This window comes from Papaver somniferum, chromosome 11, assembly GCF_003573695.1.
Source record: "Papaver somniferum cultivar HN1 chromosome 11, ASM357369v1, whole genome shotgun sequence".
Lineage (NCBI taxonomy): Eukaryota > Viridiplantae > Streptophyta > Magnoliopsida > Ranunculales > Papaveraceae > Papaver > Papaver somniferum.
The window spans coordinates 117,010,948-117,027,048 of record NC_039368.1 but is presented as its reverse complement, the minus strand read 5'-3'; the positions used below and the strand labels follow the sequence as shown (position 1 = coordinate 117,027,048).

Below are 16,101 nucleotides of genomic sequence, written 5' to 3'. Positions count from 1 at the left end.
ACGTGTGGTTAGATCGTGTGTAGGGTGAAACAGTTATTTGCACCAAACTTTTTCCACCGCCAAGTGTGTAACAGGTTATTCTCCAGACTCCATCTGTCAAGCAACGAAAAAAGTGGCAAGTAAGCCTTAACTTTGAGCAGTTAAACATTTTGGGCTGTAGGTAATGATGCCCTAGTTGCGGAAAAATTGAAGGGACAGAGATAGGCTTAAGGGTGTTGGAGACGGAAAGGTTTGTTCTTTGAAACCGTCACCAGTTAAAGGTGGAAAGACCCAACGCCAATCAATGAATTTCTTTATAAATAACTCTTCTAGTGAGAAGAATTGTTCTAAAATCTTATTTCATTCTTCTCCATTCCCCTTTGCAAGTATGTTAATATCCCTGTTAATTCAAGCACCATGTATGACTCTGAGAAGAATGTTGATCGAAAGGGTAAAAGGAAGATGGTTGAAGTTGATATTGAACCATGAATTCACTGGTATCCCCGGGAGCACTGCGCATCTCGATTGCCCTATGGGATTGCTTTTCATCAAGGGTGCGAATCGCCTGAATTTGAAGAAGATTTCTCTTGGTATTTGGATGATATGCAGCATAACGTCGAAGTGAAGATTGAGGGATGTTTGCAAGAAGATGGTCCACCAGGAGTTGTTCATGAACTTTTGGTTGATTCTCCAGTTGAGTTTCTCCGTCAGTACTTCAAGCAGCCAAAACCCGCTCCGATTAATCAGGATGTCAGTAATCCATTTGCCAATGTGGAGGTTGGAGGTGGCGGGGGAAGCAGTAACCAAAAGATTCCAAGTGAGGGTAATGGTAGTTCTTCTACAGATGATGCAGATACTGCTAGAAGGTATGTTACTGGACTTCCCAAGTCTTCTGCTCATCCTCAGATGGGTTCTAGAAATCATTGGGTTTTGTATGCTTTTCATCCTAAGTTTGGTCCATTTGAGGTGCATGAAGGCGTAGCTGTTGTCGTCGATCGGTTTTTGGTGTCTAGCTTGAGTAGAATCAGATTTCGGTCCATTACTCTTTCTGCAGAAGAGAGATTTGTGGTTCGTCAGTTGTCTACTCAAACTTGGCGAACTAATGAGTCCATGCGTTTTCCGGTAATGTATGCTCTCTGTCCAGCTACTAATAAGATTGTACGTGCAATTTTTGCAGGGATGAGTAAACCAGAAGCCGGTCCATCCGCCGATCCAGCTGCCAGTCCTTCCACCGATCCAAAGCATCCAGATATGCATGTGCTTGAATCTCCAGAAGGTGTACCTGACAATGATCCCAGTGATGCTGCAGCAGAAGGTGGTGGTCCTGCATTTGAACCTGTTTATCCAAAGCCAATGGGGCGTTCTGTGGACCGTAGTGTTCGTATGACTCGAAGCCGAACTTGGAGTGTAAGACAGGGGACTCGGAGCAAGACTCGGCTCTTCCCTCAGTAAGGATATCTCCAAGCTTTCCTGTTTATGATTAGTCTGATGAATAGTATGGGTTTTTAATTTGGGTTTGAACTGAATGTTACTTGGGTTATGATTGTTGCTTTCAAGACTTTTTGGTTTAGATGGTTTGGATTGTGGTGAAACAATTTCTATATCTTTCCGTTTGAATGTTGATGTAGTGATATTTGTGTTTCTTGAATTTGAATTTGGCAGAGCTGATGATGATTTGTCTTTGATGTGTGTGATTGTTATATTGAGGCTTGGGTGTGGTTAGAATCCAGTAGTTTCTTTCTTTGAACTGAAAAGTTTCAAACTTTATGAACTGATTTTGTTTAGAATCTGATTCATCACCTAGAACAATAAAAGTAACTGAGGGAGGAGACAACTTTGAAGTATCTTGAATTATACTAGATGTAAATTTGTTCCAGAGCACATAGGTTTGAATTTGCCCAGATGAGAAAGTTTGGGTTTTAGTTAATGCTGAGGTTATTGTAGCTGTAGTGGTATCAATAGAATTTGTAGTTTGAACCTTGAGATTGGGTAATGGAGAGATTCTTGGGGTGATAGGGTGAACATAGTTACTAGAGGTGATAGAGTTGTTTTTTTAGCTTACGATTCTTGTGGTGTATGTGATTCCTGTGATATTTGGGATGCCTGAATTTTTGGAGTGATTTGTGAGATTTATGTGGTTTGTGGTAAGATTGAAGCAATTACAAGAGCAACCGAGCATTGTTTCCATGATGCAGAACAGAAAGGAAGAAATTGAGAAGAAAAGGATAGAAAAACTTAGAAGAAATTAGTTTTTCGGCATGAAAAAGGATGGAATCCGATCGAAAATAGCCGTTAGGAAGTAGCATACAAGAGGTAACAACTAGAAATTGCCAGAGGAGGGAGAGAAACAGAAGGAATTCAGGTAGGGAGGAGAGAGAAGGAGTCAGAGAGAGAAACATTTTTTTTTGTTTTCCGTCAAAAGAAGGAAAAACTCCTGCCATTTTATTTTCTTTGGTTGTGAAAACCGATACCGTCAAAAAAAGAAAAATCTCCTGCCATTTTATTTTTTGTTGGCTGTGAAAACCGTTTTCTGCAGATGAACAATAAACTGATAGCATCCAAGCTTTCTGATCCTTTATTTCTATGTAGTTGGAAATAAAAGTGACGTAATTGTAGTTAGTCTTGAAGAATAATATAATTAGGTTTTACAAATACTATATACCAAAAGAGCTCTTTAGTCGTACATGTTTGATGTCCATGTCTCATTGTTATCAAATCCTTTAAAATCTTAATTATACGAGCCCACGTTGGGCGGTGAGATTGACATCCTCTTCAGAGTTAATGAGAAAAGCTTTGAACATTACTAAATCTGAGGAGGACGTTTGACGAAACTTGCTGGAAACATTAAAAATTTGATTACACTCTGTGTACACTAGGTAATAACCAGCCGTTAGGAAGACCGTCAACATAAAGGTGGGTAGACAATATTTCACTTGAAGTCCGAAGCTTATAAATTTGTTACACTTGGTTTACACCAAAAACTTAACTAGACGTTACTAACTCCGTTTGCAGTGGACAATACTTCATCTCCGATTTGATACACTGCCATACATTGACAATCTAAACCTAAGGGACGCCTGCCGGGACACACAGAGAATAGAGAAGCTCTGTTTAATGGCTGTGGGGTTTCCGATTTCGTTCTATGTTCTCCTTCTATCTCATTCTGTCTCTCGATTTCGTTAATCTTAGTTTCCTTTTCCGTTATGCAATCGTATTTTTGATTTTTTTACTGCTCATTTTTATACTAATATGAGAAAAAACTATTGTTACTTGGGTTTCTATTCAAGTGTGTTACCCTGATGTATGCTTATCCTTCTGATAAATTGCGAAGTTTCTTAACATGTACGAAGAAGGCGCATAGATATAGCATCTTTGGCTTCTACATGTACGATTTTTCTAACTGAAATCTCTTTGTTTTTATTTTGTGGGGTAGGGGTTACTTCCTTGAAATCTTAGATATGGGTTTGTTTGATTTTTATAATAATCATGATTTATGATTTATGGCTTGGCTCCTGAAGTGTTAGTGTTTTTACCCTAATGTCTTTGATGTTCAATTGATTTTAGTTCTAAGAATTAAGTGATGTGTTTTTTGAGCTAATTAAGATATGACAATGGTGATTTGATTGTTTGTTTAAGGATTGAACTCTAATGGTGTATGACAACTACAGGTTCTGAGAAGACTGATCAAGGACTAAAAAAGTCACTCCTGCATGATATAACTCCGTCTTCCATGATATAACTCCATCTTTGTTTACTCTTAGGTTTGGAAAGTCTACCTCTGAACTGGGTTTTGTTTTTGTAATCCAGACAAAATAGGATTAGATATTCTTGACAATGTTTTGGTTTTTGCTGATTCAGTTCGTCTAGTGTATAAAACTTCACAATTTTTGCACAGCTTGGACGATAAACTCTCCGTGCTGAAGGTAATCTGTTATCTCAATTTTCGAATTTCTTTAAAATTTATATGTTGTTTTAGTACTGAGAGATTGTTGCGGTAAGTATTTGCAGGAAGTTGAGGTATTTTATTCAATTCCCATGTCTCTTAGATTTTATTTTTACTGATTTATATGTACTTATACCATTGTGTGGGTTTGCAGGGTTTTCCACTGTTAAGTGGAATGAAAAGCTATGCTGGAGTGAGCTTTTCAACATAGCATCACAGTACAATTATGCAATCATTCCAATAATTGACATACTCCTAACACTATTTAATTCGCAGGAATTTGATAATTTTACATTATTGATGTAGTAAATACGGTGGTCACCTCAAGAACACATGGTTTGATGATAAGAAGCACAATGAAGACGATAGAGTTCCCTAAATGAGACCACAGCAACAACTGCATAGTAGTATTGTGATTGAGTGTTTTGCTTCCAATAGCAGTGGTGATCATGTTCTTATAACGCTTTTGTTTAACTTTATAGGAAGTAGCTAGATATATCCGTGGGTATTTCAGGAAAGACGAACATAGTGATTTCAAATATGATAGGCCCAGTGGAACAAATGTCTCTGGAAGATTATCCAGTTAAAGGTCTTTACTTCATGGTGGTAAATAGTCCTCAGGTAAATATTATGCTTTTACAGTTGATGTTGAAGGGGGCTGACATCTAATGCTGATTTAGTTCATATGTTGGTTCGTTAGATACCCTTGTAAGGGTAGTAGAATCAGTGCTTTCCCAAGAGCTGGAAAAGAAAAATAGGTACTGAAGTATGTTTTGTTGGGTGCGTTTATAGTTTGTTATCAATAGTTAGACAAGGTGCAAGTTTTGAGTGAAAATAATTAATGTAATACAGGGGTTTGGTGTATATTTGAATTCTTACTTGTTGTTGAGCTATAACAAGCCATGTCTATATCTCTTGGTGCATTATCTATCAGACGAGGTCATTTTTATATCTATTCATTGATTGCTACCTATTCATTTTTCCCCTTCCTTTCGTGTTGTTATAGTTCCCGAGCCACCATTCATAAGGAAAAGTACTGTGATGTCCTATTCCTATCTGAGGTGCAAGTGATACTGCTTCTGGATTAATAAAACACGGTAAGGGTACATTAGCATATGCTACATTTTTAGGAGCAAGGAATTTCATTGAGAAGATACACTACTTTGGCTATATAATGCCTCAGATGCTAGCCGCTGGCATGCACAGTACCATCTTGGTTTGTGGTCGTTAGCTTTTATGTACCAGCACAGGTTTATATATGGCTGGAGTCGGAGGTGGTGAACCTGTGGCTGAGGAAAATGTATTACTTGGCATTAGGGGAAATTTGACTACTGATGCTCCCTTCATGTAGTGTTAATCTTTGGACTTTCAATGTCAATTTCAAATATTTAGCAACATTGAGCCTTCGATTTTGTGATATTCATTTGCTTGATAAATGATATATATTTTGGCTTTCAAATTAAAGTTCTCTGATATGGTTTTGCACCTCTAAATTCCAGAAATTTATCCCATGACTCTGAATGTGCATTGATTTTAGTGGTAGAAGTCTGAGGAGTTAATAAGTGTTTGGTTCAAAGCATTTCATTTGTGTATTCTTTTATCAATGTTCTTATCATTTGTGTGTTTCGTTGTTTTTTAGGTCAGTTGTATGGCTCAAATTATATCAGTAGAAGACAGATTTTTTGCACCTAGAGTTGCCAGGGCAAGTTGAATCAATGACCACATCGTGTTCGAGGCCAGGATTTAAGGGTGAGAATCAAGGTACAATGTCAGTATAGAAACTCGAGTGTGGGATGTGAGTGTGGGATGTGACTGCCGATGCATTAGAGTTTCGAGTATTACTTTGCTTCTTGGTTGCTCATATTGCTTGAATAATAAGTCCTTGCGCCTCCTGATGAAATGTTTGCGTACCAGGTTTGCCAGTTCAGATCCAAGTATGGTACGTTCTCATGGGAATGTGAATTTTGGTTTTCATAGAATCATTTTGGATTACAAAATTTGTTTATATACTCACTTGGTGTTTCTTGTTTTTCCGAGTCTCTTCGAATTTTCGCTAAAGAAAATCTCTGCGTTTTAATGCCAACTTATTTTAATGTTGTTTGTGTAAGGGAAACAAATAGTATCTGCTGGTCTTTGAAATAAGGTGACCAGTTGTGGGAGAAAGGAAGGTGTTAAACGAATAATACCTGCTACACCTTGATCAGGCAAAGTTACCTCGATGGGACAACTTAAATATGCAGGTTAGGTTCTATAATGTTGAACAAAATTCTAATGCTCTTAATAATATATTATTGTTTCTTGAGTTTTACTTCAATTAATGTATTTTTTTAGCATGTTATTAAATGTCTTTTAAGCCTTTCTTGAATCCCAACCATTGACTGAATTCTAATGCTCTCTGTTCTCTGCTTAAAATAGACTAAGCCATTCTTCTGAGATGTCATACTTTTTTCGTCGGAACCATGCATGCATTTCCTGGTCGGGGCCATGTATGCATATTGTCAATAACATGGTACGTCATTTCTGAAGGGAAAAATAAAAATAAAAATTCGATTCAGGATTGATCCCTATCTGTGCTTGATTAATCCAATTGGCTGAACATATCCAATCAGTTTTGGTTGGTATTGTTGCCTTGAATCCAAAGGCAAACAAACACCCTTGGAAGTGTTTTGATTGGACATTGTTCCACCCAATTTTAGTGGCTGTTGTTGCCTCAGACAAGTAGGCAAATTAACTGGGGAAGTTCAGATTTGACAAACAATGTACAGTGTCTCACTTACTTAGGCAGCAAAATAATTGAACTTGGGGCAAAATAATTGAACTTAGATTGATGATATGAATAGAGACATTGGTAGGAAAAATAATGGAACTTACCTTAATAATCTGAAGAGACACTTTCATGATACTGTGCATCGCTTAGCGGATCGACACGTCTACTTTACGACTTGTGAAGATTACAAGTGTTTTTACAGATCAACTGAAAATTGATCTTAAACACTACTACCAAGTTATTTCTACACATGGGGTACCAGGGACTTGCTATTAGATGCTTTAAGTGTACTACTACTACTAACCTTAGCTTTTTGTTCTTCTTCATCCATGGTGTCACAAATGATTTCACCTTTCGTCTCTGGCAAACAAACAGTGAACAACCCACAAACACAAATCACCAACCCAAACACTCCATAAGATAAGAGTCCATTATCATCAACTCCCCTTTCAGCTGCAATCAGAATCGGACTAAAAATACCACCAAAAACCAGAGCTTGTCTTACCATGGACAATGCTGAGTTCCTCACACAAGTTGGAAACAATTCCAACGTGTATATCAACAGAACGTCAAACGCCGTACACGTGCTAAAAAACGATAACAGCTCGACGGCGATTCTCAATCCTTGCCGTCCCTCATCGTGGATTATCACACACATGATGCTACAAACACCACTCAACATTGTGAAAAACAGCATGGAACTTCTCCTTTTCAATCTTCCTACTAGAAAATAGGTGATTAACGAAGACGGCAGCTCCGATAATGCATTTAACGTAACACTTAAATAAAGACTGGAAGCCAGATTTCCAACACCTAACGGGATCCCATAATACATCATTCCAACCCCAAATGAAACGACCATAACTGCCGATAGTCTTCGGAAGGCCCATTTTTTATCCCATAAAATCTTCATGGCGGAGTACAAATCCGCATTCCACTGTTCCAGGCCTATAGATATGCCAGATAGACTTATGCTTATTCCATCATAAGAATCAGTAGAAGCAATACTCCTCAAAGTAGTAATGGCTTCTTCTTTTCTTCCTTGCACCATTAACCACCTTGGTGATTCATGAACCATGAAATGAACAATTATGGAGTAGATTACTGCAGGAACGGAGGTTAAGATATATAGTACTCTCCACGATGATCCTCAAGTGAAGTAAGCCATGGCTGGTAATGATAAGAAACCAAGTGTGAAACAAATGAATCCAATAATACCCACCTTGTCACGGCGGCTTTTTCCAACAATTTCTGTCGATAAAACAAGTGCGCAAGTACCGATTGTGGCTCGGCCGAAACCGGTTATGAATCTTAGAATCGAGTAGATCCAGATATTAGGAGAAAATGCAGTTAAGAAAGCTGATAAAGACATCATAAGACATGAAATAACTAGTAAGTTTTTCCTACCGAGTGACGAATCGGCTAGTGTAGCAAGAACGAGTCCACCAAGCAGACAACCAGAGAAGAAAGATGAAGTTGGTAAACCAGCGATAGCAGGACCTAAACAAGATAGGTCCCATTCCGAAACTGTTGATGTCTGCATAGGTTCATTCCATGTCCATGCATTTCTAGGCAATTTGCAGGAGTTGGTGATGATGGTCGAGTTGCAGTATGAGTATGCATTAGGATCTATACAGTGCCATGTTGGTTCTGCATCTGTGAAGACGCTGATGAAAGTTTGCTGTGCATCAAAAACCCATGCAAAAGATACAACTATGGCTTGTAGTAACTGAGCCCAACCGAAACTTCCTATATATCGTTCGATCGTCTCGTCTAAGGTTCCGATGTGTTTTTCGAGAAGGGGATGAGTTTGAGAATCATCCGAGTTTAGAAGACTTGATAAATCGGCCATGAGTGTATATGTATTGGTGCCTTAGCAATAGCTATACTGATTAAAAGAGAGTGCGAGAATAGATTTATATACCAGACATGACAATGATGGAAGTAGCTTGAGATGCTAAAAGGCATAATAAATGCTTTCTTATCTACGGATTCACCCAAAAGTTTTCAATATTCCATTCATCCAGTGCGGGTGGGTGGATCCACACAGTGATCAATCTGTACATGTCCGAAATCTCAACTCCAGCCATAAATATTTAGAATTTCAAGTGCATCACAGTTATCTGCTTATAAGGTGTTGATGCATAAAAGCACTAGTTAATTGACACTTGAATATGAATATCTTTCTGCAAAAGGGTAAAGTTGATTTCATTTAGGTTTATTTATTTTTGAATCAGAAGTGGTTTAGATGAGATTGGGTTTCCATATATAGGACGGACATAGAGATTGAGATACCATCAGATTGGGTTTCCTAAGTACACTTGCTGATGTTGATGCTCTGTAGGTCCAAATTTAAGATGAGGTTGATGGTATATATTGACAAACACAAAATGCAAATCGGTTGGTTTTAGAATTAAATTTTAGAAGCAGCTGTCAAGCAGTGAATATGCATGAAGTAGATGGGCTGAGTTGGTCCTTGCATGGCACATGCACACAGTTATCTGCTTATAAGGTCTTGATGCATAAAGGCACTACTCGAGTCTCTGTTTGTTTGTACTTGGCAGTAGAACCCTTTTGGTTTTCTATAAACAAAAACGAAGTGATGACGGAGCGGTTTGTTCAAAAATAATATCCTTACAGCTGTGTAATCTCCAAAAACGTGGCCTTTTTCTGGCTTTCAAAAATAATATCCTTACAGCTATACAATCTCCAAAAACGTGGCCTCACAACCCCATAACTTTGCAACCTACTCCTAGTTTCTGTCGATATGAATTAGCAAGTAGCAACTAGTAATTCTCCAATTAAATGTCTAAGCTGGCGACCATTTAATTTGGAATGCTGCCTCCCTCCCGCTTCATATAAACAAAGATTCCACCAAGCAACTAGATTTATTAATTTATTCTTTCCGCATCTGCATTGTCCGTATATAAATTGAAAAAGCCAAAGAGAATATAAATAAATGGGAAATGTAAAAACCAGTCCCAATATTAAGACCCGATTTGTAAAAGGGTCATACTGCTACGAACCATTAACAAAACAGTCCTATTTTCGTTAAATGCAGGGTTATGTCGCTGGGTCCCACCAGTCCAGAGTTAAATTGGGTCGTAAAGTTACGAGTTTACCCCTAACCGCTTCTCAGTTATATCCCAAACCAGATGATATTAGATCTGCGACCACACATCTTACTGTTAGTACATCTCGAGATGAAACAAACGGATATGATCGGGTTTGGGAAAACTCGAATCTATAACAGTTTAAGGTTTGAGAAAATCATCTTCATTTCCATCTCAGCCATCTCTCTCTCTAAAAGCTCTGCAGAAATGGTGCTTCACTCAAAAATTTGAGATTTCGTGTGGTTTTGATCGCAAACAGATCCTGAATTGTTTTTGCCGGTAGTATGTATGGTTTTTATCCATATTTAGTGAAGATTTCCAAACAAAGAAGGAACTGGTTGTAGGACGACGGTGGTTTTCTTACAAGATTTCGTCATTATGTATGCGAACATCATGAGGTTGGTAATCACAACCATATTCTGTCAATTTAATTTCAGTAACTCAAATTTATCGATTTGGGTATTTTTTTATAAACCCCAATTTCTGAAAATTGGGTATTTTAAAAACCAACATACTAAACACTAATTTATGAGAATTGGGTATGTTATCTATTACTTGTGAAGAGTGTATTGAATTTGATTATGTGTATGTGCAGGAAATATGTGAAGAACCCAGTTAGAAGCTTTAGGGTTGAAGAATATCATACAAATAAGGTTAGTTTTTTTTGATAATATAAGTGTGAATTCTGGTGGATTGAATGGTTTTAGTGATGTTGTTCATGCTGCCTATCAGTTACCACCTATTAAGAAGGTAAGTCTGACTTGGTCCAGTGACACGGACCCTTTTTATATTGGTAATAATGAAGAATTCTTTGAGATGTGGGATAAAGGAGTGGTTGAAGATGATGGGTATATTCATCTTTACATGAATGTTATCAACAGGAAAGTACCTCTTAGTGATGAAGGCCCTTTATCTTCTTGTGTGTCAGTTTCAAAGTGTCTTTTTTCAACACCTGAGAAGGTGCAGAGTACATCAAGGATACATATTGAAAGAGGTGCAGCACCAGTCAATATTGACCCTTCCCTGATCATAACACCTAAGAAGAGGATTATATATGGTAAATCACCTGAGCTACTAAGAAGAAGTGATAGGCTGGCAAAGAAGTCAATTGCTGCAGTTAGTGGTAGTTTGGGTAGTGTGAATGGTAAGAAGATATTTGTTAATGTGGGTGATGATGAGGTTGTGGATGAATAAATATCAATGGAATCAAGACAGGCTGAGTTGGAGTATGAAAACATACAACTCACAAATGCAGAAGAAGATATGTGTCATCCCATACATGACTTTAGAAGTCCAGTTGCTGATGATGCAGAAATGGGTATTGAAGTGTATGCTGAATTTTTGAACAACTACTTTGGGGATTAGACTCTTTTGATTTCTTACATCCACAACTGTATAAGAAAAAGGGAAATGCAGGTATGATTTTCTATCTCTCTAGTTTGATTAAATACTTGTCTGCATTTTAACTTGTTTGCATTTTGTTATAGATGAAGCCCAGAATGACAACAATTGTAGTGTTGTTGAGGAGTGTCACCCAAAAGGAAAAGAAGTAGTTGTTGTACCATCTGATACTGACAGTCGTGATAGTGCTAGTAGATATGATTCTGAAGATGAAGAAGGCACTTTATCAATCCAATGAGTTGCAGAAGATGATGGTCAAAAAATAGTTTGGGTACTCGGTATGAGCAAGTTTGGGGGCCACATGTAGAAGCTGCTGAAAGAACAAGTGCCTTTGATGATGACACTGGAGATGCTGAGGAATTTTTGGATATTGATACAATGTTTGTGGGGATGGAGTTTATGGATAAGAAAGACTTTAAGAAGCACTTAAGGGCATATGCAGTGACGAACAAGTTTCAGTACAAGTTGAATCCCAATGACAAAGAAAGGATCAAGGTTAATTGCATGTATAACAAGTCTCAAAGCTGTGAGTTTTTTGTTTATGCAAGTGTCAGAACTGGTGAACCTACTTTCATACTCAGAAAGATGAACTTGGAGCATATATGTGTCACTGAAGGTGTAACCAGAAACAGAACATGAAATGCAGAATTTGTGGCACAGTTTTTGTATGATAAGCTGAAAAATGGAGACCCAATTCCTAGTCATTTCAATTTACAAGACCAATTCCACACTACTCACAATACTAGTGTTCCTTATCATGTGGCATGGAGAGTTATAACTAAGACACTAGAAAGAGTAAATGGAAATTATGATGAGTCTTACAGACTTGTTCCAGCCTTTTGTGATATGGTGGAGAAAACCAACCCTGGTTCTTTGACAAAGTACACATTTGGAAGGTGAGTTGCAATTTTACGTAGTTCATAGATAAGTTGTATTTAGTTTCACTTGTTTTAACTCTCTAAGTGAACATTGATGACAATTCTTGTTTTATTGCAGTGTTGATGGATGCTTTGAGTCAATGAAAATTTCCTATGCAGCACCACTCAAAGGTTTTCATGATGGTTGCAGAAATGTGATAGGTTTTGATGCTTGTCATTTGACTGGAAAGCATGGTGGGTGTTTGATGGCTGCAACTGCTTTGGATACAGAGAATAGGGTTGTCCCATTGGCTATAATGGTTACTAGGAGTGAAATTGGTGAGAATTGGCACTTGTTTATGAAAGCATTGAAGCCATATATTATCAATCACCCTAGAGGAAAGCTGACTTTTATCTCAGATAGACAAAAAGGCCTGTTAGAAACCATTACTGAGTTATTTCCGGATCACAACCAAAGATATTGTTTCAAGTAAACGTTAGTTTGTAAATTTGAATTTGAATTTTACTGAGAACAAGTATGTATGAATTTTACTGAGAAGAAGCTGACTTTGAATATGTACTCACCTGCAGACATATGTATGCAAATTTCAAAAAATATTATAAAGGTACAAAGCTACATCAACTGGTATGCAATGCTACACTATGTTATAAGGAAATACATTAGAAGGTTAGTATTACTCTTTATTTTTAGTGTTATTTGAGAATTTTTTTAATGTTATGTAATCTATTAACCCTTATAGTTATGACTAGGTACATATGGATGAGCTTGTAAAGTTGTCTCCAACAGCAGCAGAATACATGATGAGGGAAAAACCAAAGCAATGGTCTAGGGCATTTTATGACCAATCTACTTCTTCTGAGCACACCAACATCAACTTATGTGAGTCCTTCAAGAACATGGCTGGCCCAATGAGATACAAGCCCATTTGTACCCTTGGAATGATGTATGGTCAACTCATTATGGGTATATTTTACAAGAGAAGAGCTGAGGCTGATAAGTTGGAGCTTGGAACCTTGGTGCCAGAAGTTATGAAGTTGATAAAGAAGATGGAGAAATGCACAACTCACCTGAGACCAAATGGAGCAGTTTATGGCAAGTTATATGAGGTGAAGAACATTGAAACTAATGCTTTATTTCAAGTTGATATTGTTGACAAGACTTGCAGTTGCATTCAGTGGCAACTTAGAGGAATCACTTGCATACATGTTGTGTGTGTATCGATGGATATGAGAATCAATTGGGTTGAGTTAGTTTTCTTCTTTTTTTTTAATTTTTTTTTGTTTGTTTGTCATTTATAATGTGGTTTCATTCTAGTTGAACCAAGTCATTATTAATATTTTTATCTTTTTGATGGCAGTTATTGTGCCTAGTGCTATCTGGTTGATGCTTTGAGAGCAACTTATGCTCCTGAGATGGGTTTATTACTAGGCAGAGAAGACTGGGATGAGGTAAGCACCAACTTTACCATTATTTACTTTTTTTTTGTCCTTTCCTTTGTCCTTTTATGTAATTTTACTGATATGGAATCTTTCACTTTAATATTTCCTATATTTCTTTAATAATTAGGGTTTGCTTCCACTACTTATCGTCCTTTTGGTGTAATTTTACAAGTGATAAGTATAGGATTCGATACTCGGACTTTTCAAAGGATGGGTTTTAAGATTACTCAAAGAAAATACTAAGACAACTAATTAAAAATTGATTTTTGGGTTTAACAAGGAGATGTAGAACTAGGGTTGGGAATCCACTATTTTGATGTTGTAAATTCACTAATTAAGACTTCTACGCAATACTCCAAATTACTCAAGGCAGTTTTGAACTCAATCTCATGCCTTGGAGGATAAAAAGGTTACAAGCTCTATTTTTATAACTTTGTCATTAATCTTAGGCCAAATTCTCCTTAGCTTATAAAAATCAATAATCTAAAACTATTCAAAACAATTTAAATGAGGCATGCAAGAAGAGAGAATTTTCAAAAAATTATTAGCACAAAAGGGGAGTAAATATGATAAAGAAAATAATTATTTAAATAAAATCATCAAGAAAATAGCTTCATCCCAACCCTAGAAAAGAAACTTAGCTACTCATGGATTGAAAAATGGAGAAATATTGATTTTTCTTTGTATTCAAAAAGTAATTTAAATAGCTTACAATGATCTCCAGTCGTTAAAGATGTTTAGTCACTGAACAGTTGCAATAGTTAAGAAGCAAAAGACCTAATACAACTAAATGATAAACTATACAACACTTCTGTGGTTCTAAAACGATAAGCTTCTGCGACCACTTCTGCCAGGCATTGTTCTTCGTGTTCTTGGTTGAGCAGCAGCAGGAAGAATATTTGTAACTTCTTTATTCTCGATTCTAAGCGTCACTTTCTTCCCCAGACTCTCCGTCCCCCTTCTACAGCTTCAGAAAATCCTTTATATACTTGAAGCACCACAAAATCTCCGCATTAACTCCAAAAATTCTCCATTAACTCGGTGCATATACGTGAATATTTTCTTTCCGTTCTTTTATCTTTCACGCCTTCTCAGCAATCCAATCAGGGAATAGTTACCTTGTTTATCTCCTTCACGCATATGCTGGAAACTTTGGGTCACCAAACACGTGCAATACACAATCATGTTGAGTATAACCTAAACAGAGAAGATATCTTCCCTGATGTGTTCACTTACATTCCAAAAATATCCGAGTTTATCTTCACACGTCAAAGAATGAATCTTCATATTCTCAACTGCCATGTTTTCTTAGGATCGTGAGTATATCTTCCTCTTTTCGAATTTACACACGTTACCAATCCTGTTTCATCTTAACAGGCCCAAAACAACACGAGACCATGAGAAAATCCAACAGCATCTCGTCCAAATCATAGCCAAGAAATATCACCGGAAATAATCTTGTTTTACTTCCAGTCGTCGATCTAGCCAATTTTGATCACAGCAAAGACCCATACCAGGTCTGTTTCGCTGAACTTGGTCCAAGTAACTCAAATTCAGTGATTAAATTTCTTCAGAACACGACTAACAATCAAACCCTAATTTCGCCGGTGACTGCAACAATATATCCTGATAATTCAGCCAATTCTAGACAATTTAAATACCATTACCATCTCTGTTAAGCTCAAGTGTGCAGACCCACAAAATTTCAGCCATTGAATCTCAGTAGGACTCCTCCAAATCACCAACCCTAATTCTGCCTGAAGAACCAGTTTCCCGCCAATTTCAGAAATTCAAAAAGGTTGAAGATGACTGCCCCCTAACCAGCAGTGGTGTCCCCTTAGCAATTTTGGGTACAAATAGCAATTTTGGGGTGCGAATAGAAATTTGTGGGCTATAAAGAGTAATTTTGGGTTGTACATAATAGAATTTTTGGGGTGCCTTTAGTAATTTATCGAGCAGCCATCGCCTCCAACAGCAGTTGCACATGAAATGACACTTTAGCCGCTTTAAGCAACGTTTCTTCTCCTTTTTCTCAAAAGTACCTAAAACTCAAAATTAAACATAAGAAACATAATTTACAAGAAAACTTAGCAAAGAAAGCATAAACAATAGATAAATATCAAGGTATTTTAGACACCTATCAAATTCTCCCACACTTAGACTTTCCTAGTCCTCGAGCAAATCAAACTAAACTAATTTTAAAACATACAACTCCATCTCGTTGAGGATACAGTCACACTTAACACGTATAACAATCCTTTAAACCCATTGGTGGCCCTAGTGGCCGAGTTATAGTCTCGGGAAGGTTTAACATAGGTGTACCTACAAAACCTTTACTTCTAATTGGTCACAAGTATTCAAAGAGCTATGAGGACATACATATTCTAAACCTATCTCCAAGTAACTAGAATGACAGAGAAATTAAATGTACCAGCTCTAAAGCTGAATAAAGAATATGGGAGACACATCCGCAACACTGCTAGATAAAGAGATATCTGCTACACAGCTAGATAAACCTTGTAAGATGCATCCGCTTTACAGCTGGATAAGATTAGGAGAGAGATAAAGATGAGAGGGACA

At 37.3% G+C, this 16,101-nt stretch overlaps 1 protein-coding gene and 1 long non-coding RNA gene across 11 annotated transcripts; one reads left to right on the top strand and one right to left on the bottom strand.

The window, feature by feature from the left end:
• The first annotated feature begins 2,198 nt into the window (after positions 1–2,198).
• LOC113323108 lies at positions 2,199–13,576 on the top strand. 10 transcript variants are annotated; one of them, XR_003347443.1, is made up of 12 exons: positions 2,199–3,364; positions 3,648–3,740; positions 3,838–3,902; positions 4,077–6,162; positions 9,751–10,200; positions 10,398–10,455; positions 10,731–11,218; positions 11,290–12,099; positions 12,200–12,399; positions 12,652–12,748; positions 12,822–13,188; positions 13,440–13,576. It is a non-coding gene; the product is annotated as an uncharacterized LOC113323108 (long non-coding RNA). The 10 variants fall into 10 exon arrangements; XR_003347442.1 differs by having other exon boundaries at positions 2,199–3,498; XR_003347438.1 differs by having other exon boundaries at positions 2,199–3,902; positions 4,077–4,543; positions 4,929–5,019; positions 5,562–6,162.
• Positions 6,731–8,757, bottom strand: LOC113323107 (organic cation/carnitine transporter 2-like). Its single transcript, XM_026571368.1, has one exon. The coding sequence runs from the start codon at positions 8,539–8,541 to the stop codon at positions 7,840–7,842; it is 702 nt and encodes a 233-aa protein (XP_026427153.1). The 5' UTR covers positions 8,542–8,757; the 3' UTR covers positions 6,731–7,839.
• Positions 13,577–16,101: the final 2,525 nt, after the last annotated feature.